The 26,563-nt window shown below is 38.0% G+C and overlaps 3 protein-coding genes across 4 annotated transcripts in view; 1 reads left to right on the top strand and 2 right to left on the bottom strand.

The window, feature by feature from the left end:
- On the bottom strand, positions 1–10,954 carry LOC137576990 (sodium-dependent neutral amino acid transporter B(0)AT3). 2 transcript variants are annotated; one of them, XR_011032355.1, is made up of 11 exons: positions 10,634–10,954; positions 5,111–5,426; positions 4,015–4,247; positions 3,377–3,957; positions 2,902–3,046; positions 2,472–2,833; positions 2,247–2,409; positions 1,978–2,181; positions 1,614–1,682; positions 891–1,457; positions 305–516 (listed from the first exon to the last, which is right to left on the bottom strand). XR_011032355.1 is itself a non-coding variant. In XM_068290345.1 (9 exons), the coding sequence occupies exons 2-9, from the start codon at positions 5,379–5,381 to the stop codon at positions 286–288; spliced, it is 2,190 nt and encodes a 729-aa protein (XP_068146446.1). In that variant the 5' UTR covers positions 5,382–5,426; positions 10,634–10,954; the 3' UTR covers positions 1–285. The 2 variants fall into 2 exon arrangements, 1 of the variants encoding a protein (XP_068146446.1); XM_068290345.1 differs by lacking the exons at positions 891–1,457; positions 1,614–1,682 and having other exon boundaries at positions 1–516.
- An 850-nt stretch (positions 10,955–11,804) lies between these two features.
- On the top strand, positions 11,805–14,001 carry LOC137576161 (E3 ubiquitin-protein ligase RNF25). Its single transcript, XM_068289088.1, is given in 4 exon segments — positions 11,805–11,945; positions 12,042–12,110; positions 12,179–12,212; positions 12,214–14,001. Coding segments are annotated over 4 exon segments (1,152 nt in total). The 5' UTR covers positions 11,805–11,937; the 3' UTR covers positions 13,255–14,001.
- Positions 14,002–15,865: 1,864 nt separating this feature from the next.
- Positions 15,866–26,563, bottom strand: part of shot (dystonin-like protein short stop) — a 65,313-nt gene continuing 54,615 nt past the window's right edge. The window contains 13 exon segments of the mRNA XM_068291695.1: positions 15,866–17,283; positions 18,318–18,504; positions 18,734–19,007; positions 19,899–20,089; positions 21,699–21,816; positions 21,880–22,109; positions 22,172–22,289; positions 22,354–22,528; positions 22,713–22,784; positions 23,242–23,286; positions 23,644–23,703; positions 23,983–24,157; positions 24,221–26,406. Of these exon segments, the coding sequence (XP_068147796.1) occupies positions 17,142–17,283; positions 18,318–18,504; positions 18,734–19,007; positions 19,899–20,089; positions 21,699–21,816; positions 21,880–22,109; positions 22,172–22,289; positions 22,354–22,528; positions 22,713–22,784; positions 23,242–23,286; positions 23,644–23,703; positions 23,983–24,157; positions 24,221–26,406 (3,973 nt within the window). The 3' untranslated portion in view covers positions 15,866–17,141.

Consider the following 26,563-nt stretch of genomic DNA (forward strand, 5'->3'; position numbering starts at 1 on the left):
TTTTGTGTGTTTTGTATTTTGGATAAAGCTTTAAGCGCAATTTCAACTAAATGCTAGTATTAAACAAACAAAAAAATAGTCAAATTTTTTAGCAACCCGTTTTTTAGTTAGCTTTTCTCTTTCTTTTCTTCTTTCTGCACATTGTACTTATGTTTTGTGTGTGTGTGTGTGTTTAGTTTAACAGATTTAGGGCTTAGTCTAATGTTAAAATACTTAGTTTAGTTCAATATATATATTTATAAATGGTTTTCCAAACGAAAAAATTCACTTGCATTCATTTTGTTTTTACACATCGTAGGCATCCTTTTTGCTGTAGTTTTGCTTTCTGTTTGTTGGCACATTTAGCACATTTGATGTTAGTTTTGTTTTTGCTGTCGTTGGACGCATCATCATCATACGCATGGTCATGGGTTTGTCTTCCTCATCGTCGTCGGAGAAGTCACTCTGTGTCTTGACATGACCACCCAATGCAGGGCCACTGAAATCGTTCTCATCATCCTCATCATCATCATCATCCTAGATTATAGAAAATGCAAACAGTTGAGTTATGTGTTAAAACAGAGAGAGAGAGAGAGAGAGAGAAGATAACTTAAATAAAGAAAAATTATCTAGAGTTTATAAATCTTAATTCCAAACAAAAACCCAAAGAAATCATTCATACTTAAGTATCTATAAATCATAATAAACCACAGTGCGTATACGTAACACACTGCCACACTTATATACAAGCTTTCAAAAGCTTTCACGCACACGCACACAGAAAATAAAAGCAAACGTAAGCCATAACGTCAAACGTAAATGGTGTATAGAAATAACGTAAGCTGTTTACAGTTACAAAACGTTACAAAAATTCAAATTCAAAAGATATTTTCAATTTGGTTTTAGTTTACCTGTTTCATTAATAGTTCGTTTTAGCCACATTTTTGCTGCCAATTTCTATTTTTTTGGACTACTTAGTATATACAAACGTATTGAATATTTTGCCCTTTACGTAAAATTGAGCCTTCTTTTCTGCATTTAAACTAAGTTTTTGCTTTTGTTTCATAAATAATTGTTTTGTTCTTGTAAACACTTAGAAGGCGAGCTTGCGATTGTTGTTTTTTGTTTTTCATTTGTTGTTGTTTGTTTTGCTGTGCGTTGTTAATTCGTAAATATTTTGTTTTTTTTTTTGCTTTTAATTGATGGGATGAGCAATTTGGTTATTAGTTATTAAGAGAGTTTAATTTTTTTTTTGGGAATATATAGCTTTATGATCGTGTTTTAGTTTCTTCTATATTCGGCAGACGGCATTTGTGAATTTTTCTTTTTTTTTCTTGTGTTGTTCTTGTCCTTACTTCAGTGTTTAAGAGCTACGTTTTTGTCTCTTTTGTTTTCGATTAATTTAATTTAAAACTTGTTAATTTGTTTTCTTGTCGATAAGGTGATTTTTGTTTTGGTTTCATATATTAATTCTAATTCTAAAACATTAAATTCAAACACAACAGATTAAAATAAAAAAGTAACATAGGAAGAGAGAGAGAGAGAAATAGAGGGAGAGAGATATTAGAGTATTGAGTGTGTGATTAATGCCAAGTGAGTTGATTGTCTAGTGAATGGACAAGGACACAACTTACTTCAAAGTCTCCAATTGTGAAGCGTGTCGCCGCTAATGAATCTTGCGGTGGCATATCCGGACTCATATTCTATTATATATTCAACGACAATGATTGTGATTTTTTTGTTGTATTTTGTTTGAAGCATATAGGATCAAAAAAACCAAGCGTAAAGTAGTGTGAGAAATGTTACGGATGTATTATTTTGGAGGGGGGAATTATGTGAGAGAAAGACACAATTAGTTACACGTATTAGTTTTGAAAGAAGTTAACTTAATAATTGCTTAGCCTGAGATAAAGATAGAGAGATATAGACATATGTTCAACACAACGAGGAAAATAAAAAGAGAAAGCCAAGAAAATTAAATATAGAACTAGGACTTACATCATCATCATTGTCAATCATTTCCTTGGTAGAAGCTGTGGTCTCATTACGTCTTATTGAACCCTGATGTATATCCAAATCCACTTTGAGGCACTGGAAGCTACGCATGAGGAACACAATTGGCATGGGTAAAACACCGGCCAATATCATGGACAAGGCAATAGCCATGACCCAAGTGGGATAATCCTTCTGGACAACCATACCCTAAAGACAAAGCAAAAGCATATTAGTTTTAGTGAGAGATAGAGAGTTCTCTTGGGATCACTCACCAATTCAGCACTCCAGGCTCCATAAGTGGGATTCCTTATGACCATAAAGATAACCGATGAGGCCAGAATACAAACCATTATGACTGGACCTATATAACGCCAAGTCAATTGCCAATAAAGGCCAGGTCTATAGCCAGTCATCTGATAGATATCCTCAGTGAAACTAAAGGCAAGAAACGGCAGATTATTAGAATGAATCTAATAAAGGGAGAAAAGAAATAATACCGCTCGTGTCCATAGATAAAGATAACTGCTATCATCTCCATTAGAGCCACCACCACCAAGCCTATGGTGCCGGCAAATGAATCAAACATCTTTAGCCAATACTCTCCGGCACCTGTGCAGAAGATGAAACCGACAATGAAGCAGAATAGACATACCACTCCGGTGACATGTTGTTTCTTAACCCGCTTGATGATATCAATGTCGAAGAGAGTGCACAACATGCCCTCCAAGATGCCAATCTGTGAACCCAGGCCCAATGACAATAACATGGTGAAGAAGAGAACAGCCCAAAATGGTGCACCAGGTAGCTCAACAATTGCCTGGGTAAAGACTATAAAAGCCAGGCCAGTGCCTTCAGCAGCCTACAAATGGGAAATACGAAAGTGAGTACACCCAAAAATAACAAGATAATTCTATATGTCATACTCACATTATCCAGTTCCTTTGAGAGAGTGCATTCACTTAGTTGCAAAGAAGTTTTCATGGTATCATTCAATGTACTCATAAATGCCTCATACTCATCCTGAGTGGCATTTTTGAACAATAGCTGATGCTTGGCCAGGATATCCGTATTTCTGATGGCGAAAGAGAAAGATTTCGAGACCGGTTCAAGTCAGTTGAAACCAAAATCAGATTCCCGGACAAAACAGACAGACAGAGAGCCAGCTCAAGTGCACTTTGTCAATAAACATTGCGAGTGGAGAACAAACGATTAATTGATACAAATTGACAGACACGGCCGCGATTCGCATATCGATTTGCGTATATCAATAGAAACAAGCCAAAAGCCATCTAACGATGGTCCGGTTATAACCGATGCTAACCCCCACTCCCATTTAAACAGTCACTCACTCAACCATTGAGCCAATCCCCTGACCATTCTGTGAATGGATAGATGGACTCACCCTGCTATACAGCGATCCACATTGACGGTGGCCTTGAAGCCCAGTATGGCAAAGATGACGACACTAGCATAGATAGCGGTGACCGCATTGCACACGGACACCAAAAGAACATCCCGGACGCAATTATTCTTGGGCGTATTGTAGCTGCCAAAGGCAATTAGTGAGCCAAAGGCCAGGCCAAATGAATAGAATACCTGAGTGGCTGCATCTAGCCAAACCGTCGGCTCCAATAGTTTCTCCACTTTCGGTGTATACATGTGCATTAGCCCAGCTCCGGCTCCCCGTAGCGTTATGCCGCGTATAAAGAAGATGGTCAACACAATGTAGGGGAAAAGTGAGGTGAAGTACACCACTTTGCCGGAACTCTGTATGCCCTTCATCACAATGAAGAAAACCACAGTCCATGAGAGCAACAAACAGAGGACAATCCACCATTTCAGACCGCCAGAATCGTCCATAGATTCGGCTGCATCCAAAGTGGTGCGGTACCAGAAATACGTAGTCTCCGAAGAACGGGCGCACTCTTCCAGTTCAAAGCCAGCCGTGCCATTGTCCGGACAAGTGGACCAGGGCAAAGGATACTAATTGAAATCAATTGTTTATTGTTAGTGCTTGCCATTTTCGATGTTTCGACTTACCCGAAAACTATTGAAGAGATAGAAAAACACCCACGTGATGATCACATTGTAGTAGAGTGCCACGAATAGCGTCACAATGCACGACGAGATGCCAATGCCGCCCAACCATGGATGTATTGTATTCCATACGCCTAATGCACCCAAACGCATGCGCTGACCAATCCCAAGTTCGATGAGAAACAGTGGTATGCCCTCCAGTATTAGCATAATCATGAATGGTATCAGAAAAGCACCTGTGAAAAGTGACGTAAAATCAATTTGCATTAGCCAAATACCCTAACATTAATGAAGAGTACTTAAGGTTTTTTAGAAAGGTTTCTCATTACATAAGGAAGATCTAGGACTATGAAATGACTGAACTTTGCCCCTGGTATATATTATTTGCCACAAGTAATTCCCTGAATATTCCATATTTATATGTTTCAAAATGCTAGTTTTTAAACTGCTTCTTGCATACTTTTGGGAGCAAATTTAGGTCATTTCCCTCCTCTATATGTATATATATATTTTAATTCGATTTCCTATATCCTAAGTTGAATATTGCTTAGTAATGATGATAGAAGTCTGAGAAAGATATATCGATTTGTACTTGATCCCAAATCTTCTTTTGAAGTGTTTATATTTTCAATTTCTATATTTCTATTCTATTTCTTTTGGCAAACTTATCCACTTAGCTGATCTACCTTAAATTTGTGTAACTGTAATTTGTAATTGAATTAAAATACCTAGGTGGGGCCCCCCCTCGATATGCACACTCTCCCCTATATAAAAGTGCGTGTTTCGGCACGAGGTGTACGTCAGACCCGGGCACAACACAAGGTCTGCAATTAAGCCCTTCCGGCAGTAAACAATGTGCACCTCCCCGCCGCCTCTTGCGCACTCTACCACATTATGGGTACTGCAATTAGTGCACATTAAATCTCATAATGTTATTGTCAATGTGAGCACACTTGATTAGCCTTACTTTACTGATATTGGATATAAGCAATGGGTGGAATGTCAAAATGCAAACTGCAACAATTTGCATTGTCGACAGGTAAGGTAAAAGGTAATATGAAGCAGGTTCAACAACATGAGCTGTGGATTAAATACTCACCGCCACCGTTCTGTTGACAGAGATAGGGAAAACGCCAGATATTGCCCAGACCCACCGAATAGCCAATAATGCTGAGAAAGAATTGCATTTTGCCGCTCCAGGCAGCACGTTCGGGCTCAGCGCCTGGTATGTCCACCGATTGCACAGAATTGCGTTGCGGGGCGGTCAGGACAATGGTCACCCCATGGGTGCCATCGCCGCGGGCGCGTGTGTTCAGTGGAGCCATTTCGTGGCCGTTTCGTGGGGCATCGATGATTTTAGTGGCAGCCATCAACGTGTGGAGGACGGCAGTCCAGAGCACAGGTTTCTGTTACTTCTGCAATTGGAAGATATATGTACATATATAATGGAGTTGATTATGCTTTTGTTTGATCAATATTCTCTGTAAAGTTGTGCCAATGTCCTTGAGGCACTCGAAATGGGTGGGTAACTCAATTTGTGGCCTAATTGATGTGCCATTAGCTTACGAGCAGTAAGCGTTCTCTCGAGAGTCACTTTTTGGTTAGAATAATTTTATTAGAGAAAGCATAATTCACATCATCCCACTCACAATGAGAGAAGAGCACTCTTTGTCTGTCTCTCTCACTCTCTGTGGCCATGTTCCTTAACCTTGTTGCTTAGTTTAGTCGAAACATTGTTTTTGTTGACTACTGCAGGAAGGTCACACACACCAAGCGTGCTTATTTACTTGGAGGCTCGTCTCGACCTGCTGCTGCTATTGCTGACGTAGTAAGCTTCCAACCAGAGGACAAAAGCATTAGAGAAAGAGAGAGAGAGAGAGTGAGAGAGGGAGAGAGACCCGCAGAGAGAGATGACATACTGCGTGTGGGTGTGTTGTGGGACCAGCAGCTGTGTGGCAAGAAGCAGCAGCAACTCACCACGATAAAGAGAGAGCTTTTTGGGTGTCCTGCTACTTCATTGATGTCTTATGGATGGTTTTGGGCAAATGTCAACCATCCCCCATCCCATCCCTCAACATTTGCCTATTGTGCCTAACCGTGCGTTCTTCTTCCCAATCTATATTGCGTATACGTATGACGTCTTTTCATGGCACCCATCACCCTCTCAACTGCAGCCCTTCCGTGGGCGAATATTGTAAACAATTTATAGCTAAAAAGAAAAAAAGAAAGAAAAACTGCAGCTGTCCCAATAAGAAATTTTCCTCAAGCATTCACACAAACTTTTACACACGATGACTAAAAACTACCAAGTGGAAACCGCATATTATTTTAATGCACCACCACATGCTTAGACGGACAGAGACAGAAAGATATCTAGAGAGGGAGTGGGGGATAATAAAAGGACTTGGTTGGATTCAACAAACACACGCACTGCCCCTTTTCTTCTATCCCCTTATGCCCAGCCACTACTTGAGTCAAGTTTTCCGCAATATTTTCGCGCTGTTGATTACACAATCCAATTGACGTTACGTAAAAACCTGTGCTCTGAAGTCCTCTGATTGCCACTTTTCTTTGCGTCGCAGTTATGTGGCTCCCCCTGCCACTCTTTGGGGCCGGCATTTCTATAAAAAGAAAACAAGCAAAGTGGACATGGGTCATGGGATATGGAGAAGCGACCCTGACACGACCGTCATTAAATGGACTCTCTCTCTCTGTCTCTCCCTCGCTTGCATTTAAACACCATGCTTAAATCATTTCTATAGGAAATTACTCAATGATAGACCAGATTAATGAGACTAATCAAAGTGCTTCGATTGCATCTAAATGGAGAAATTGTGTTTTCTGTTGCCAACAAGAGGAAGAACTAGGAAAAACAGAGTAAGCGAGAAGCGAGAGAGAGAGTATGAGGTAAACATTAAGTAAGATTCCCTTGCAGGATGCTTATATAATCCCAGACAAAAGACAACAATCGCCAAAAACAAAACAAATTTTGTTCCTTTTATAAAAAAAAATTTTAAATGAATGGAAATTTACCCAAAAAACAAAAAACACACAACAGGACGCTACCTAAGGCAAACACACACACACACACAGAAACACTCTCACACACTTGATGTTGTGTGTGTGTGTATATATATAGAAAAGCTTTAGCTTTCAAAAGGACAAAAGCGAAATTGCGTCGTGCCAAAAATGATATTCAAAAAAACAAAGTTCATCCCCTTTAACCCACATGGTAAGGTAGCAGGGGTTAAGGGGTTAAGACTCTGTTCTTTTTGGTTTTTCCCTTTAAAGCTTATTTCTGGCCATAAAAAAAAGGAATAGAAAACAAACAACGTTAACACAAAAGTTAGACAAGTTCGAGAGGGACTAAGAACTAGGATGAATATTTTCTTTTTAAGTGGGCGTCAAATCGATAAGCCAAAAGGGAGAGGGGGGTAACTCTACCTTTAGCAGGTGCAACTGTTATTCTATTACTCTGGTTCACATTCTGCATAAATCATGCAATCATTTGCCAACCAATAAAATTTCACTTTACTAGCTCGCTGTCTCTCTCTCTCTCGCTCTCCTTTTCTCTGCCTGTTTATGCAATCGATTTTGCACAATTTTATTGAATTTTGTGGAAGAGAACATTTTTGAAAATGCCATATTTTTACATACATATATTCTATTTATAACATGACTTGAGTTGTGTGTGTGAGTGTGTGCGTGTGTATGTGTGTGGGCCTTATTGTAATTGTAATTGATTTGACCATCAACATTTGGCGCCGAAAAACTATATGCAATTTGGCAATGCAACCAACCAAGCAAACAAGCAAGTTCATCCCACCCCAACACACGCTTCCTTCTGCATGACCTTGACGAAATGGCGGTGAATGTTGGAGGAGGAGGATGTGGACGAGGAGGTGGAGGAGTAGAATGTTTGCGACTCGAGTCAGCTGAATTGGATTGGACTGGCTGGAGCCGACTACTGGTTACTTCTCGCATTACACACACACACACACACATCCGTTCAATCCCTTAATTTTGATTTGTTTACGCATGCTTAACATTGATATATATATTTATATATTTTCTTTTTGTCTTCTAGTTGGCAGCAAAGTTTGCTTTATTTGCCATAATCTAATGTAAATAAACTCAACGAACTTCATTAGATACAATGGAAAAGTTTTGTCTATAAAGGAAACAAGTTGGAAATTTTATAGTTTAATGCAGCTGTTTCAATTATTTGTAGCATTGTTTATCAATACGACTTAAGCGGAATCAATGCTGAAATCAAATCCATCAACAAAAGTAGTTTAAACTGCTTTAGTTTAGGAAAAGTTTCCAAAGGTAGATCTTCTTCTACAGAAAAATAAATCGGTTTTTTCCAACTCTTATGAGGAAAAAGAAAAACGTAAAATTAAACAAAAAGCGAACCTATACATGGAACAAGTCATTGTCATATTACTTTGATTAAAAGTAGAACATTAAGGAAAATTAGAAATCAGTTAAATATTGTTATTATATTAAATAAATTTATGTTATTCATCCTATTGTTTCCTTTTTTCAGATGTTAATCTTCTATATACTTTTAACTGCCAAAGGACCCTAGAGAACTTAAATTTAAAACAGATTTCCAATTTTTATAGATAAATATCTAATCATTATCATCTTGAAAAAATAAACGGATTTCATCGAGTTCCTTAAATTATTCATTTCGATTCAAATCGTAATGGAGTGTAATTGAGTCTGCAGAAAAAAAGTATTCGAAGTAGAAATAATTAACACATATCCGCTAGGATAAATTTATCAAGCCTAATCGAGACTTGTAAATAAATAATATACGTTTTTAATAATTATTTTTCACTTTACATATTTTTCTTTAAAGCTTGAATACCTAATTGTAAGTATAAAAAGTCTAGTCATTATTCATTACTGTAATTTTCACCTAATATATTATTTACACATTGTCGTAATATAATGAACAAAACTAATGAATTTGAAATTTATCTACTTGGAATTTATAAAAATATATTAAATTAAATATATTTGTTGGTTGTTTTGGTGATTGAAGTCAAAACTTTATTGTTTGAACATATTCGTTTTCCAACAGAAGCAAAAATATTGACAAATAGAGTACAATTTACAGCATCTTTAATAGCTACATGAATAATTGAAGTGAATTAGTAAAACAACAGAAAGGAAATATTTTAAAAGTTGTATATACATCACTTTTTATAGATTTTTTTGTTCCCCAAATGAACAATAAGCTAATATTATAAAGGGTATTCATGTCATGAAGGTGGAGATGTTTGAGATCGTGCAGGTTTTTCGAACCTTTTGGTGACTTATTTCTATTGTTTTAGTTTTAAAGAATTTGTTTAGAACCTTTGATTAAAGAATTTTGTTGGAATATCTGTAGCATATGGAAAATATTTCGTATTATAGTTTGATTTTAAAAATGAGTTAAATTTTTTAGGGAAAACAATTTTTGTAAATTACGATTTGTAGTATAGAAACAGTTTGCAGAATACAAGAAATGACACATTTGCCAAATTGCAAGAAAAACAGTTTATTTATATTCTTCCAATTATAGAATTGGCCATTTAGTTTCTGTTCTAGACTTGTATAAAATGTGAATCGTTAACCAGATATGATATAAAATAAAAATAACGAATAAGTATCTTATTTAGATTCTAATTGGATCCTTGATAATGTGGAAAAGCACTTGCCTTGCACTTGAGTCAACCAAAGAGAAAAGAGAAAACCCAAAAAATCACAAAACCTTTTATATACAAGGTATATGCAAAAACTTTCGCTCTCACTCTAACCCATAGGGGCATAGGTGAGTGAGAGGAAAGGGACGATTGCAATCAGACGAGAGCAAAGTTCAATTTTTGCCATTTTTTGGCACAGCATCAACTGTTGGCCTGTTGAGGATGTGAGAGATGATGTGGATGGTTGGATGGTGAGGATATATTTCGGAGGCGGAAGCTTTTAACATTTTTTTTTTTTTTTTCTCTTGCTTTCTTTTCGCGCTGGTGACCCAAACAACCCCCAGCCAATGCCATTGCCAGCCTCAATGCAATTTCACGGGAGGATGGTATACGGGGGAGATGCTTACAATGACGTTGACGAAGCTTTTTCATGTTTTTTTGAAAAATGTGTTTATGTTTTTGGTTTTTGTGTGTGTTTTTTTTTTTTCGGAAAAATACCAATTAATCACTTGATCTGTAAATTCTTTGCCAAAATTCTATTTGCCTGGCACATTAAAACACGTGCTCTATAATGGGTTTTTTGTTCGCTGCTGCGGTTTTGTTCGTGCATAAGCTGAATAAATTTGCAAATTGACTGATTTACATTCGCATTTCGATGCAAAATGCACAAAAATGCAGATTTACAGCTGTCTTTAAGGGCACGGGCGCTCTATTGAGTGACTCCCTAACACACAAATTGCACGTGCAGGGCACAAAATTATTTCCAAGTGATAGTCAAGTCGAGAGAACACACACAGAGATGGAGACAGAGAGAGTGAGAGAGAGTGTGCGTGAGTGAGAGGTGATGATGGCAAAGGAGCATAAGGATATGCGCAGGACACGTCAGACAGTGGCAAAAAAGGAAGAAGAATAACGAGCCAACGTACCAAACTTTAACTTGACTTAGCTTCGGTTTGGCTGGCTGCTGCCGTTTTTAAGGGCGGATTTTTTCACAAGGACAAAGACACAGCACACAGAACGCGCCGTTTTTCTTTTAGATTTGCACGATTTTCACACTTGCGGAAAATCTTCTCTGCTTCGTTTGAGAAATGGAATTTAATGCACTTTTGTTTAATACTTTATTAGAATTTACACTGACACACAAGACACACACACAGAGAACAATTTCGTTCGACGAAAATTTTTTAAATTTATTTTCTTGCGTTTTTCACACGAAGCTTTGCTCAATTTTCACGACCGTTGATTTGTGCTTTCCGTTATAAACTGAATTGCTTGGCGCCGAGATAGCCGATTCCGAAGCTCTTCAAGCTGTGACAATGTGGTGAATACCGCGAACGAGGAGAGTTGAATCCACCAATCCCTGTGGGTTCTGTAGGGCGTAAGCTGTAGGCGGAGAGGGGTGGAGGAGCAGCAGCAGCAGGACACGCGGCCTGCATGGAAATTTTTCACTCTACAAATATGCGAATGGTGGAATGAAGTGGTGAAGGGAAGTCTAGTTAACCACCCCCATTATTCCACCCATTCCCGTTTTTAGCATCAGTTATATGTAGCTTCACTTTCATTGATCCCTATGTGTGTGTGCGTGAAAGGAGGCCAAAAGCTGTAGGAAGCACGTGGTTTTAGGGGTTGAAAGCTGTCCACCAAAAAATGCCGCCTTTGTTAAGGGTAAATGGAGAAAAAGAGAGAGAGCGAGTAAGAGAGAGAACCAACATTTCAAGAGAAATGCAGAACTATCCAAGTAATATCTACAACCATCGAGTCTTAAGCAGCTTATTCTTAACAAATCTGGTTTGACATCTAATAAAAAAAACTGAAAAATAGTTCAATAGAATACTAACACACCTTAATTCTACATTTTATTGTTTTGTTTAACACATTTCCATTGTAATTGAGTTTAATCGTCTTTTAATTGGTTTGAGCAAATTCAAAAATCGCATTAAAGGCAAAAGAACTTTCGAATTCGCGCGACTTGATTACAGCGCTGCCAACTCTTCAGAATTATCGATGACTTTTGAAAAAGTGGATATCGAGTTCCGTGGCGAGTAGGGCTGCAAAACAATCGATATTAACTGCATTCGATAGTTTTCCCATCGATGGTTTTGCAGCCCTAGTGGTGAGTTTGTAAACAAAAAAATATTGGCCGTTGTTTTTGTTGTTCTTGAAAATAAATCGATTTTTTAAATTAAAAACTTGGAGAAATACTCGAAATCTAAGGACTTTAAGCAGCGAAATGGATGCGTAAGTGAAATGCAAGGTTCAGGCCGTGTTTTTGATTGCGGGAAATTCTGGAAATGCATTGCATATTTTGTTTCCTTCTTTCCCCCTTTTTTGCAGTTTGCAAGACGAGGTGGAGTCCCTGGAAGCTATCCTGATGGACGATGTATCGGTGAAGCGCTCCGCTAGGTTAAAAAAATGAAGTTTGCGGTGTTAAGTGACAACTTTTTGATTATATTTTTCTTGTTGGTTTATAGCGGCTCGGTGGACATGATTGAGACTACAGTTCTGCCCCCTGACCGGGGAGGAGGAGGATCAGCAGTATATATGTGTCACACTGCAGGTGCTACCGCCAACCGGCTATCCGGATGTGAGCCCTGCCTTTAAATTGCTGCGCCCTCGAGGATTAGACGATGCTCGCCTTGAGGCCATACGGAGTGCTTGCAATGCCAAAATAAAGGAGTCTCTTGGTTTTCCCGTCGTCTTTGATCTCATCGAGGTGGTGCGTGAACATTTGACCGGCAGCAATTTGCCTAGTGGCCAGTGTGTCATCTGTTTGTATGGATTCAGTGACGGCGATGAATTCACCCGGACGGAGTGCTTTCATTATTTACACAGCTATTGTCTGGCCAGGCATTTGCATGCCCTGCGTCGCAACTACCAGGAGGAGTTTGATAAATTACCTGCCTGGCTTCAAAAGACAGCCGACCCTTTTCAAGCCCTATGTCCCGTCTGTCGGGAGCTAATCAGTGACGAATCGGATAGCCTTAAGTGCGCCATGCCGCCGTCAGAGTTGGAGAATGCTCCGGATTTCCGGGTAACTCAAGAATTGCGCGAAATGCAACAACGCATGTCGCAATTATATCTCCAGCAAAAGAGTCGCGGAGCCATCATAGATGTGGAGGCAGAGGGAGCAGCAGTCATATCCATAGAAACTGAAGAGGATATACGCCGCCGAGGCGAAGCAGAAGCTGCCAAAAAACTTGCCGTTCCCGCTGTAAAGGAGGAACTTGCTTCTAAGCCCACTGGCAGCAGCAGTTGCTTTGCTCCCGTTGTCCAGGAGACGCAACGCATAACGCCAGAGCCAACTAATAACAATTATCAGCACCATAATCGTCGGCATTATCGAGGTGGACGACGTCATCATAACCACCATCATCATCATGGACATGGACATCATGGTGGGAATCGTGGTGAGCGTGGTGATGGGGCACAGAGTTCCACAAGCGGAACTGGAGGTGGAGCCAATCCTTCAGGTGGTGGAAATCCAACCGGAACTGGAACGGGCAAACAGGCAAAGGCTCAGGCAGCTGGCTCTGGCCATGCCAGGTGACAATGGCTTCCAGATATAACTCTATTAATCCAGACTAGAATAGCCATAACGTTGCCATGCTGCTAATACACAATGAAGCATTTTCTATTCCCCTCCCAGCAAATAGATGAGAATGAGGAGATCCCATCCTTCCCTCACCACCCCTCCTCCACACATTTTTTAAGTTCTTAAAGGCGCACTCGTTTCTGTGAATTTTTTACTATTATTCCTTTTTTAAATTATGTTTAGCTAATTTTTTCTATTGTAATTTAAGTTGTACAATTTAACTATAACGATATTTGTAATGGTTTACAAAAGACTTGGGCGGCATTATGCCGACAAATTAACGATATTACGAATTAGTAGAGAAAGCGAAAGAGAGCGAGAAGTGGAATTAGTAGAAGGCCAAGATAAAGTTTAGTAAGAAGTATTTAGCAGCACCAACTGGCAGCGCTGGCGTTGACGAGCACACACACAAAAACAAACACAAACAAAGATCGACTAGAATGTTGATAACGATGATATTAATATTCCAAAATACGCATAATTTTCAATCAATTAAATATTTCTCTCTGTGTGTGACAGTCTCTATATATACATACATAGCACAAGTTGGAAAAACGATTTCTAGTCACTCAATTGAAATGTAAACTGGATAACAGACTCACACATACACAACCGATATCGATGGAATTAAAGGATTTAGCATTAGCAATTACTGTCACTCACAATATCCAAAACAAATATACATATATATATATCTAGCAATTCAACTGAATGTTTTGTGTAGCAATACCGAAAAAGAGAAAATTACGATATTCGATCGCAGTCATGATATTTCAAGCGAATCCAATTTCAATGTGTCAAAAACAACAAAAAAATTAACAAATTAATTATGATTGTACAATTAAATCAATAAAACGAATTTCAAAATCAAAAATATAATTTTCAACTTAACTAAGGATGAAAGAAAAAATGGAACGGAATCAAAGATTTTAAAGTTCAAAGAAATAAATATTTTGTAGCATACTTACAGGATGCCACCTGATTAACCCAATAGTTCTAACTGGATGTGCTTTGGCTAAAGCGATATGTATCTCTCCAAAAATTATTATACCCTCTTTAGATAAGGACATTTTTTTGGTATAAAATATGTTTCTACTTATAGTGCGACTGCTTTGTATTTCTTTCATCTTATTTTAAAGGGAATCTTAGTTGAATATACCCTTTAACCACTAGGTACATAATGATTCAAAAACAAATATCTCTTTTATCGTCATTTGCAATGATTTAATACCTATTTAAATACAGTAATTAAACCACTGAACATTATAAGCATCAACTGTTTACTTCTGTTCGGATAATGTCATTAGTCGCCTGCCAATCCATAGAGCTATCAGAATGAGGTCGCATTATAAATTGACATTTTGGTTCATCGTATCTTTCACTATATTCACAAATATCAATTCTAAATTTGAGTTTACAAATATTAAATGTGAAAGTCTTGATAAGGCATTTTGTGATTTTGAATCTTGTTTTTTTAAATCGGTGAACCGAAGTTACAAATACTTTACAGTCAAAGTCAATTTGTACGAGCTTCCTGTTACCAATTTTTCGGTAGTAACCAATAATAATTATCCTATAACCTTAAGCCCGTAAAAGTCACTTCAATTTCAGGTCAACTTGGCACTTATGAAACGTTTAAATGGGTATAAGCCATTTCTGTACAATTTTACTACCGATGGATGCAAATATCTTGGAAATATCAACTCAAGAAATCCAGTATCAAAATATTTCTTTGGATTTATTTCACAGTACGCAAATGTGAATCACAAGTGTCCATTTAATGTATGTTAATTGGGTTTGCTTTTTTTTTTAGTTTCTTTATTACATTACTAGATGATATTATATTTTCAGCACGACATTATAGTAGAGAAGGTTCCTATTAATTCAATTGACTATCGAGCAACAATATTGTTACCATTTCCTGAAGGTGAATATTTGGTCGATACAACTTGGTTTGCTTATGGTGTTCCACGGGCCTATTTTAAACTATATGGAACTCTTTCATAATTATTAGTTAAATAAGTATAAAAATATTAATATGATTATGGGAATGGGAATATGATGAAATATATTTGGTTTACTGATATTATGTCAACATTTTGTCTTCTAAATTACCTCTTAAATAGTCTGTTATCAAAAACAAATCGACTGTCAAAAATGTGAATATAAATGCGTCTATTGAGAATTAATGTTAAAATTATCAAATTTGTCAATTGGTTATGATATACATCAGTAAAGATGTCTAAGGCTAATAACTAAACATTTCGGGAAACGATATATGTATCTATTGTTCATTCTGTGACTTCTGAAAATAGATACAAACAAGAAAAATAAATTCTGGGTTTCTTTATTTGAGATAGAATCCTAGAAGGTAATTTACAAAGGTGTCAATAAGTTTTTGGGCAGAAAAAATGATCTCATCCTTTGGCAAACAACTTCTCTAATCAACGACTATAATCGACTGTGTTAAGAGCAGAGTTTTTGTAATTCCATTTTTAAAAGTCCTAGTCCGGTTGTGATCTTTCGTTTTCCAACAGCAGAATCAATTTCATTAAAATTAAACTCGTTTCGTTTTGTTATTAAATTTTTTGTCGAAAAAGGTTTTATTTTTCTTTGAAATTGTTTTAATTTAATTGAATTATATATGTAAAAAAAACGTTTTGTTTTTAATGCATTTGTTTTCATTCGTTTCATACAACAAAATAATTTAGTATTAGTATTTTACAATATTTATATAAAGGGCATTTTCTTTCGATCATCATCTCGGTTTCTCTATTGTATAATAAATTTTCCATTGCAATTGCAAATACATAAATATATATTAAACAAATTATGCATTACAAAATCTGTGTATTGGGATTTGGGGTTTGGGTAAGGGATGGGCGGGGTTGATTTGTCGCTTAACAATTAAGGTATTAATTAAACTTATAGTAATGACTTTTAGTAAATAATTAAATATTTTCTTTATGCGGCTTACACTTTCACTTTACTATTAGTTAAATAACAGAACAAAATCAAATTTTTTTCTCTTAAATGGGATTTTTTTTCCTTTTTGTTATGTTTTTGTGTTTTTGTTTTTTTTTTTTTTTTTTTTTGGTACGCAGAAATTCTGCCATAGTTATAGCTTCCCCAGAGATCAAGTGGTTTAACAAACTGGCGATTTTGTTAAATCACTTAATGAACCAAGGAATATCTATAGACTGACAGGATAACTAACGTTCTTTAATTCGAATGTGTTTTTTTTTTTCTTCTTTCTTTCTTTCCCTATATATGTTTTTTTTATTTTTATTTTTATATAATTTTCTTGTTGCCTTAAAGCACTTGGAGTGTATTTTGCATTAATTTAGGTTTCAATTTGTTTATAAGTATATACAAATGATAAATTTTGGAAAATATATATACATACATACATATATGTATATATGTATATATATGTGTGTGTGTATAATAACTAGTAGAAATAAAGGTAGTTGTTTTGTAGTAGGCATTACAAATTAGTAGTAGCAAAAGAGTTATTAGTATTTAGTAGTACTCGTAAGTAGGTTGGTTGGTTGCTTGCTTGCTTTCATTCAAATTTTCTGTTCAGCTTTTAGTTTGTCTTTTCTTTTTTTTTTTGTTTTATCAAAATATATATAGTGATTATATATTGTTGGGCACTTTCTTTGTATATAGAAAACTGGGTGCTGTTTCTTTCTGTCTCTCTCTCTATGTTTCTTTACATTCGTTGTCAATGTATAGATTTTTGGGAAAGTGAAATTTCAGTGCTGTGGTTAGTTATGATTTTTTGATAATTGGCAACATTCTGTGTGTGTTTGTGTGTGTGTGTGTGTGTGGGCCTCCATTTATAGACGGAAGGGTTCACGCTTCTCTGTGGGCGTAGTGCCACGCGATGTGCGTCTCATGGTCGAGCTAAATGTGGGCTCGGCTGAGCTTTTGCGCGGTGTCTGCATTCCCGAAGGTGTTGAACTTCCGCTAATGTTTCGCCTAAATAAGAATATATAGTTTACATTAGTTATATATTAACAATTAATTCATTTAACAATTAACAAATGTGAAAAAAGTAATAAACAAAAACTTAATGCTGCTTCAAATTTAACAAATTTCTGGTCACAATAACATGCAAAATTTTTCAACAAATTTTTGGCCATGCTTTGCATTGATCATAACATAAAATAAACATAACTCTTGACAACAATTTAAAAAAATAAGGTTTAAATATTTACTTGCTATTGTTTTTTTTTTTTTTTTTTTGTTTTATTTTATATGGTAATTGTTGATTGATCGAGTTTGGTGTTATCTATCTAATTAAACTGGCTAAGCTGGTTCACATTACCCCAAGCTGTTTGGATTCGCAGTCGAGCTGGTGGGCGATGTTGACTTGGAATCAAATGAGGAGTTTATCTTAACCGGAATCCGTGATGGTTTTTGGCTTTAGTTTTTTTGGTTGATAAATAGTTTTTAGGATGGTTTGAGGGGGGAGATTACAACAAATAGTTAGCATTTTAATTAACCATAACCATAATGTCTGCTTAAATATAAATTATCCTGACTTACATTTCTAATAGTTTAAAATTAAAAATAATAAATATGTTTAGTGTTTTTTGTTGCGCATGATATGCAATTATTACCTAACAGGTTTGAAGCCGAAGCCGGTTAGTGCTGGTATACTGGATGATCTACTCATGCCTCCGTTGCTGTATTCAGGCATTACAGGCATTTTTTTTTTTTTTTGTTTTTGGTTTGTTTTAATGTATGTTTTGTTTATATTGGTTTTAGTTGCAATCAAGCAAATGTCAAAAATTTCGATATCGTATGCCAATTGGGTATGAGGTTTTTTTGGTTTGATTTTGTGTGTGAGTTGATTTGTTGGTTATTAATGGCGAAACCGAAAAATAATGTCATAAAAAATAAATAAAAAGAATAAATTAGAATTTTGTTTTTGGTGTTTGTTTTTGTTTTAAATCTTCTGTCTTCTTTAAAAGCTCTAATGTGGAGGATTGGAAACTTATAGTGCCTACCTGGTGGGTGCTGGACTAGCCGAACCGGAGGCAGTTTTGCGGGTTATGGTGCTAGTGCCGCCATTTAAGCGACTGCCCGGCGTGGTTGATGTTGTCACTGAGAGACGCGCTGGACGCGGTGTTGTACCACTCGTTGTGCTGGTTGTCGAGGGTTTACGTTGCGGAATGCGTGAGGGTGTGTGATCGTCTGTAGAAGGAAATGGAAACACTTTAGTTATGTCTCTTAAAAAAACACAAGCAAATTTGTGCCATAAAGTATGCAATATGCTGAACGACAACAACTATATAAGTTTTGGTATGCCCTGTTCCATATTTGGATACATAAAATGCAAAATTGTTGACTCCCCATTGCATACTTTAGGGGACAAAAGTTCCACCCATTTCACAGCTTATGTTGAAAATGTCACCTATCTTACCTGTACTATCCAGTGACAGAGTTGAACCATGTCGCGATGGTGGCTTCGAACCTTGTCTGCTAAGCGGGCGTGAGTTTGGCTTAGAGCCGGCACGTGAGCCTCCTGGCGTGAGACCTGTGCGCGTGCTCGTATAGGTGACCTTGCGCGGTGTATAACGACCCGAGGGACCACCATGGCTGCCCTCATTATCGCTTAGAGAGTCGGGTGTGCTAGCTGATAGCGATGAGCGGGATGGTCTCGACATGGGTATGGAGCGTACAGAACGCTCGCGTACCTAAACGATGGGAAAGGGGAGACAATATTAGATTAGAATTTATTGATTGTTCGTTTTGTTTTGCAGTTATAGAGAAGACCCTCCCATATTTCCATCCTTTTAAGGCTTCTGTTCCTGGTTGTGTAGCCAATCTCTAGCGACGAGAACTTACCCAGTGTGTTGTTGGATGACAATGCAGCACATGTGGACTTAATGGCACTGAGCGGCTGGTATTGCAACGTACAAATACCGTACCGCCGGCACCCATGTGTATGGGAAAGGCGCATGGAACTTGATCTTGTGCACGGATTTTCTCAAAGATTGGCATTAATTCGGCCAAATGCTCATCAGCTGTGTATTAAATGGAATTTTTACGAATATTCGAATACGTTTGTTTAGAGCCAAGTAGAAAAATTTGATTTTATTGGCCCAAACGGTATATGATCATTTAAAGGCTGTGATGGATCAACAACCACAACAACCTAACCTCAAAATCGACCAAAAATTTGATGGGGGGAAGTGTACTGTACTTTCAACTAAAAACTGTACTTTTTTTTTGGTTCGTTGGTTTTTTTGTTTTTTAGCATAAAACTCAAAAGAGATGGGCAAAATTATAAGAACGAAATTTATACAAAGTTTTACAGAAATAGTTCTCATGCAAGAAAAAAAAAAACAAAACTAAAAAGGTCTGTGGCAGCGGCGTCGGCGCAGCAGCGAGCGTAGTTCTCATGGTCAACAGCAACACACACACACATACACACAATGTACACACATACAACGTGCCCAAAACGAATTCAAAACTATGAGCACTTACCTTGTGCCCATTTTTTTTGTTTGGATGGGGGAAATAGTGGGGATTTGGATGGGATGGAGAGGATTTCATTTCCCTTTAGCTTTGGTTTTGTGATTTACCTTTATGATGGGACCCTGTCCACTCATATATGGCGGCAAGTTGCCGCTGCCGCCATTTTGGCCAGAATTGGGTGAGGATGCCGCTGTAGCTGCGGATGAGCCACGCTTGGACGTAAATGCGGCCATGCTCTGTGATACGCCATCGGCCAATATGAATTGCTCGCGTAGCTCAATGTTAGTGCGTCCCTTGGCTGCTCTCCCCAGATTATATAGCGCGCGCACACATAGATATATCATTTGATGCGTGTGTATGGTTTGATTGATTTGCGAACATATATATATATAAACAACAACAATAACAAAACGAAAATTTTGTTACCGCAAAATATTTGTTTTTGTTTCACACAAAGTTTATGGTTTTTAGTAGTTGGTGTTTTTTTTTTTTTTTTTTTTTTTTTTTTGGGCGCAGGCATTTTTTTTGTTTGTGCGTTGGGCGTGGGCGTGGACGGCGCAAGCGAAGATTATATATATATATATATTGATTCATTTGTCGGGATCAATGGTTTTGGTATTGTAATAACAAAGAAGGTAATAGAAAAAAAAAAGAAAGGGGGGAAAACATAAAATTTGATTAGTTAAAACGAAAAAAAACAAAAAAAATTTCAATCAACAAATATTGTTAAAATTTCAACTAAAGGAAAACAATAACCGTTAAACACTGTTACCAAGCAATCGAGAACAGTTTCAAACTGTTCCCAAACGGCGCAGTACAGTCCACAACTGTTGACTAACAGCTCGAGTACAGTTACGGCAACAGTAAACGGTTAAACATTAAGGTTAGAATGAATATAAAGGACAAAACAATAAGACATGATAAAGCAACATGCAACACTAACAATGTAAGCAGAAAGAGGAAGGGCAGGAACAAAATAAATAAGTTAAACTAGTTAATAAATAACTACAGAATGTGGATATATGTGTGTGTTTATGTATACAGATAGATATGTAGATATAGTAAACCCATTAAAAGAAACAAAGCAACAAAAATGAGGATGAGGTAGGTAACGTAAAAAGGATTTATGCATATTATGTCAGTCAATTAAAGGCCCCAGACTAAGTTATGGAGGCTTTTCGATTGAGGTTGTTTTGGTATTACGTTTCTTGGTTGATTTCGTTTTGGTTATTGTGTATGAGGCGGCGACCTTTGGACGCCCTTTCGCAGGATGGCAAAAAGAACAACAAAACTAAAAAGCTCGCTTGGTTTTATTTTTTAAGTTTTTAGAAATTATTTAAGCAACTTCTGAACCAAAAAATTGATTAATTGTTGATGTATGTAGGTTAAACTGTTGGTTTTTATTTCAGTTTTTTTTTTTTTTTTAGGCACAGTATTTGGTAGGTTTGATTTTATCTTTTGGTTTTGGTTGTTGGTTAAATGACCATATCCGTTTGGTATTAATATTATTTTTTAGCAGTTGGAAAAAAAATATGATGTAATTAGTTGTTAAATCACAACTGTACCTATATGATGTATGTAAATGAGATGTAATTTTTTTGTTTTTGTTTTTTAATGATGCATCAAATCTTGGACAAAATGCATGAATTGAGTTGAGTTGAGTTCAGTTGAGGGTGTGGACTACAACAAGATTACATGACTTTTACTGGATGATAATGATAATGATGATGCTTCACGAATTGGAATATAAAAGTCTAAATGACTTTTCGGGAAATATTATATATATATATTATATATGTGTGTGAGATGTGAGATTTATTTTTTAAGGTACGCAACACAACTAAAGATATATTGTGGCATTAAGAGAAATCTATTTTTAAGTGGGGACTGTTTGGATTTAAACTTACCGCGACAAGGATCATTCTTCTGCAGGAATTCATCGAGGGCAACCCAACCGCCACCCACACGCACCATAACAGTGCTGCGCAGGATACGAACCAGGCGTAGTTTTTGTGAATCGCCAAACTAAACAACGAAAAAGGGACACTTTTAGTTTAGATCAAACGATTAATGGCAAGTTAAACTCACTCTGTATTTGCCCTCGCCCACTTGGAATACACGGAACTTTTGTCGACATGTGCAAAGCATAACCAAACGCTTGACTTCATCGTGTATCTTGTCATTATCGGTAGCTGGCTTACGCTCTTGCCAATCTGGACGCAAAGCGGCAATGAATTCCTGCCAATCGATAAGACCTTCACCATTGCGATCAAAAAGATCGGCCACAGCTTTCATTTCCAAGCCAGAAGTATCGAATTCTAATCAAAGAGAAAGCTTAAACTTAATCAAGGAACTTTTACTTTCGCAGTTGAGGATTTACTTGTATTGAGTATGCCATCGATGAAAACATCGCGTGGTATCATGCCATTGTTATCCTTGTCCATTTTACGGAACAGATCAGTTAGACGAGATTTCTTGTGGTTCATGTACTTAAGGAACTGTGAATAAAGTTAACAATTAGCATGCAAGTTGGAAATGAAAAGTATTTGTATTTTTTCTTACCCTCTTGCGCCAATCATCCCAGCTAAAGTTGCGGGCACGCTCTACATCCTTCAAATACATAAGATGCTCATGCAAAAGTCGTTGACGTTCCCATGACAGCATCCATACATCACGCCACTTGTTCCACAGAAGTTTGGCACGTGGCGAACGGAATTCAGGATCAGGTCCAGTTGAGCTAAGATTCGAAAAAAATACATTTTAATTTGATTTCAGGAAATGGATTAAACAATAGAAAACACATTCAACAATAAGTGAAATGGAAACTCTAGAGCATGCTCAGCTTATTCTGATGATAGTAATGATAATGATAATTCTTGATTGTAGCAGGCGGCATCTCTCTTGGCTGGTTGATAGCTTACCTTGGCGAGAATCGTGGGCCATAGTGCGGCAGGCGATCTCTGTCGGGTGTATCACGTGTGGGCGTGACACGACTACGTTACGTGTTTTTTAAAAAAAGCAGCAAGATGCAGGATAGTTTTTTGTTTTTGTTTTGTTTTGAGATATTTTTTATGAGCAACATTTTACAGATAGCGCAGACAAGATGAAAGTAGAAAAGACAATAAACAAAATGATCAAGTAAACGGCACAAAAATAATAAATATATACATAATAAAATAAAAAAAAAAAACAATTCACAATAACATGAAAAAAAAACAAGAACAATAAAGAACATTTTCATTTTTGAAGTTGATAAAATAGTAAGATTGTAGACGCAGCATTTCCGAAAATAGTCCAAAAAATATTTGGTTTTGAGAAACAAAAAGAAATTTTTGGTTGTTTTTCATAAATTTTCAAGATATTTACATAAATTTTCATGCGTAAACTAACTATTTTTGGAATCAAATATGTATCTAAGGTTTAAAGATTCAAGTAAGGACGACAACTCACCTGCCCTTGCGTGCATTGAGTCCTTGATCACGAGAACCCTTGAAGCTGTTGGAAAAAAATACAGAAAATTAGTTAAAATTCAAATCTGAGTTAAGAACAGTTTTAGCAGATTTTTAGCAGTGGTGAATAAGCAAGATGGTGCCTTCGGTGGGAATGAGTGCATGGATAAGATGTTTGTCGATGATTATGTTTATGATTTTTTCGGGAATGGTGCATATCGTTAGCTTCTAAAAGGTTTTGTTTATTGGTTTTTTTTTTTTAGAGCTACATTGGAGAGGATTTCGTGAATCGTGTTTTGATGGTAAGTAAGCACAATCACCACTTCTTAGTTAAAAGTGGATGTAGCGAGTTACGAGTAACGAGTAGGAGCAAGAGTAGCGAGTAAAAAGTTGCTGGTCAAACCTTTGACGTCTCAATGTGCCATCGGGCGACTGTTCACGCAGATCGTGACTGGAGCCACGACTAGTTTATATACATTTATGTATATGTATATATAGATCGGGATAGGCAGAGAAATTTGTGTAGGTGTGTGCAATACAGTTGGCGGGGGGAAATATTGTTTGTTTTGATTTTGGATAATTGTAGCAATAATACACAACAAAAAAATCGAAAAGAAATTCGGTGGATACAAAAAGAAATAAATAAACGAAAAAAAGGCAGAAAATAAATATACAAAAATATATATATACAGAAAGTTGGCTAATTAGCCTTTTGTTTGGAGGTCGGTGGGAGAATACTCACACTGGCGTCTTGCCGCTACGTGATGGTTTGCGAGCACCTGGCGGTAATTGCCGTGGCTTGCAAGCACGATCCACTTCATTCTGGCGACGTGCCGTATTCTCCATGAACTCTTTGTGATCTTCAATGAGTTTCTCCACTGGTGGAATCTCATCCGGCAGTTGTTCGTGCTTGAGATCTGTAAGGAAATTATAATTTTTAGTTAAGGGTTAAAAAAGAGAGAGATTCCTTTATAACTTACTCAACAGAGTACCCTCTAGACCGCTCAGCCAGGCTAACAGCTCCTCAATGGTGTCATCAAGATCCTTGAGGGATTGCAAATGCTGCTCCAGCTTGGATTCGCGATTGATGGCCCATTGGCGTACCTCCTCCCAGCGTTGCTGGATAATGGAAAGCCAGTTCTTGATAATGGGAATGGCATCGGGATAAGCCTTGTTGATAATCTCTTCGGCATAGACGAATGTCTCGGTCTTTTCGCGTTCACGTACACGCAAATCCTTCATGAATTCCATGTGAATGTCCATCATTTCACGCGATACCTTCTCATCGTCGGGGGCATTCTTGGCGTAGCGCAATTTATGCTCGGCATGATCCAACCAATCGAAAAGAGCCTGGACACTAGCATTCAACTTCTCAGCATCAACTAGAGCCACTTGGAGGCGATCTCCACGCTTGGCGACAGCATTCTTGACTTCCTCCCAAATGGATTGCAACTCATCGAGTTGACGACCCACTTCGGGATTATTTCCAGATCGCTCTAGGTCACGTCCGGTCTTGAGGACTCCTTGCATTTGGCCAGCACGCTTCTGCAGATCTTGTTCGATATGCTTATGATGCTCGCACAGACCTTGCACTGTCTCCAGATCACCATGGACAGGTCCATTCTCATTCAGACGACCCTTGGCCTTCTTTAGCCAGTCGAAAAGCTCACCCAAGGCATCACTAAACTGTCCGGAAAGCAACAAGGCCTCCTCCAGTTTGCGTTGACGTTCAATACTCTTGGACCAGACACGTGTCCATTGCTCTTTGAGTTCCAGCAGCATCTTGTCCAGCACAGGGCGATCACCCTTCGGAGCCCGCTCCATGAGGTTCTTGCCAGTGCGCATGGTGCCATCGTAGACGCTCTGCTTGGCTCCCAATTGACGGTGAGTCTCCTTTAGTTTGCCAATATACTTCTTGATCTTTTGCGGTTCCTTCGATGCAGTGGCCTCTTCAATGATTTGATCCAGCACCTGTTCGGTCTCCTGCAGATACTGCATCATACCACTCCAAGCATCATTGAATTCACGAGCCTCTTTGTAGCCATGATCCAGAGCCCTAGTGCGCTCTGCCGCCTTGCTGACAACACGTTCCCAGCGATGCTGCACCGAGACGAGCAGATTCTTAATCAGAATCACATCTTGTTTCTGGCTAAAGTATTTCAGATGTGTGCCCTTCTTGTCTAGCAACAGCATGGCTTCGCGGTGTGTGCTAACATCCTTTTGCAACACCTTGTGCTCTTCCATCTGGGCCTGGATTGTCTCCAGAACACGTGATACTGGTTCGGCATTCGAAAGCTGCTTCTCAGCTTGTGTCAACCATTCGACAAAGGCTTGCAAAGTTTCATGGAATTCAGTGGCTTCTTTCAGGGCAATCTCTAACTTGATCTTTTTGTCCGACGCTCTGGATACAACGGCATCCCAGCGTTGCTTCAATGTCCGCAGAGTATGCTGCAGATTGCTGGACGAAACTTTCATTTGGTTTTGACGCTTAATGTACTCCTGCCCCTGGGCTTGAATAGTCTCGACCTTTGGTCTATTTTCCTCGAGCTCGTTGTATACTTCCATGAAGCGTTCCAGTTGTTCGGTGGCAGTCTCTGGTAGACCTCCCACTGGTTTACTGGCTCCAATCACAGCATCAACATCGCCCAACCAACCGAGAATATCCTGGACTTCGGCAATATAGCCCTGAGCTTCGCGTAAAGCTTCTTCCAGTTCATGTTGACGATCGCTGGCCTTCTGGAGCAACTGTTTCCATTCGTTGTTGAGCTTGCGCAACTTCTCCTGTGTCGTGGAAGCCTCCAACGAACCCTTCTCCGTTTCAATCAACTGCCGACCGGCATCGTTGAGTGTATCAACCGAGTTCTGATGAGCTTGAATGTCATTGGCCAGAACCTTCAATTTGGCTAGCTCAACCTCGAGTAGTTGTGGATCTCCGGGAATGGGTTTCAGTTGATCCAAGGTGCCATCTGTCTTGTTGATCCAAACGAGCAGCTCGTTCAAAGCATGTTGGAATTGGCCCAAATGAAGCAGGGCATGTTCCAATTGCTTCTGACGATCTACCATGCCACGAAGCAAGGACTCCCAACGGCGATTGACCACCGAAAGAGGTTCCCTGATCGATGCCGCTTGTTCGGGTGAAGTACGTTCCGTTAATTCCACAGCTTGTCTGTAAGATCCATCAAAAATCATATTAGAAAATAATATAGACAAGTGGGAAAATGTGTAAAAACACAATCAAATCACAAAAGCAAGCGTAAGGAAGAAATTGATTTTCTTTTTTGTTTTCATGCAGTAAATTTTTTTTTTTTGCAAAATTGGTGGCG

This window comes from Drosophila tropicalis, unplaced genomic scaffold (genome assembly GCF_018151085.1).
Source record: "Drosophila tropicalis isolate 14030-0801.00 unplaced genomic scaffold, ASM1815108v1 contig_593, whole genome shotgun sequence".
Lineage (NCBI taxonomy): Eukaryota > Metazoa > Arthropoda > Insecta > Diptera > Drosophilidae > Drosophila > Drosophila tropicalis.

What these genes read in the sequence shown, in the direction of transcription:
- LOC137576990 (XM_068290345.1), bottom strand. Translation starts at nt 5,381, where the DNA reads ATGGCTGCCACTAAAATCATCGATGCCCCACGAAACGGCCACGAAATG. An exon ending in GTGGATCGCTGTATAGCAGG is followed by an intron (nt 3,047 to 3,376) that starts GTGAGTCCATCT and finishes TTTCGCCATCAG; the next exon opens with AAATACGGATATCCTGGCCA. An exon ending in TTTATCTATGGACACGAGCG is followed by an intron (nt 2,410 to 2,471) that starts GTATTATTTCTT and finishes TCTTGCCTTTAG; the next exon opens with TTTCACTGAGGATATCTATC.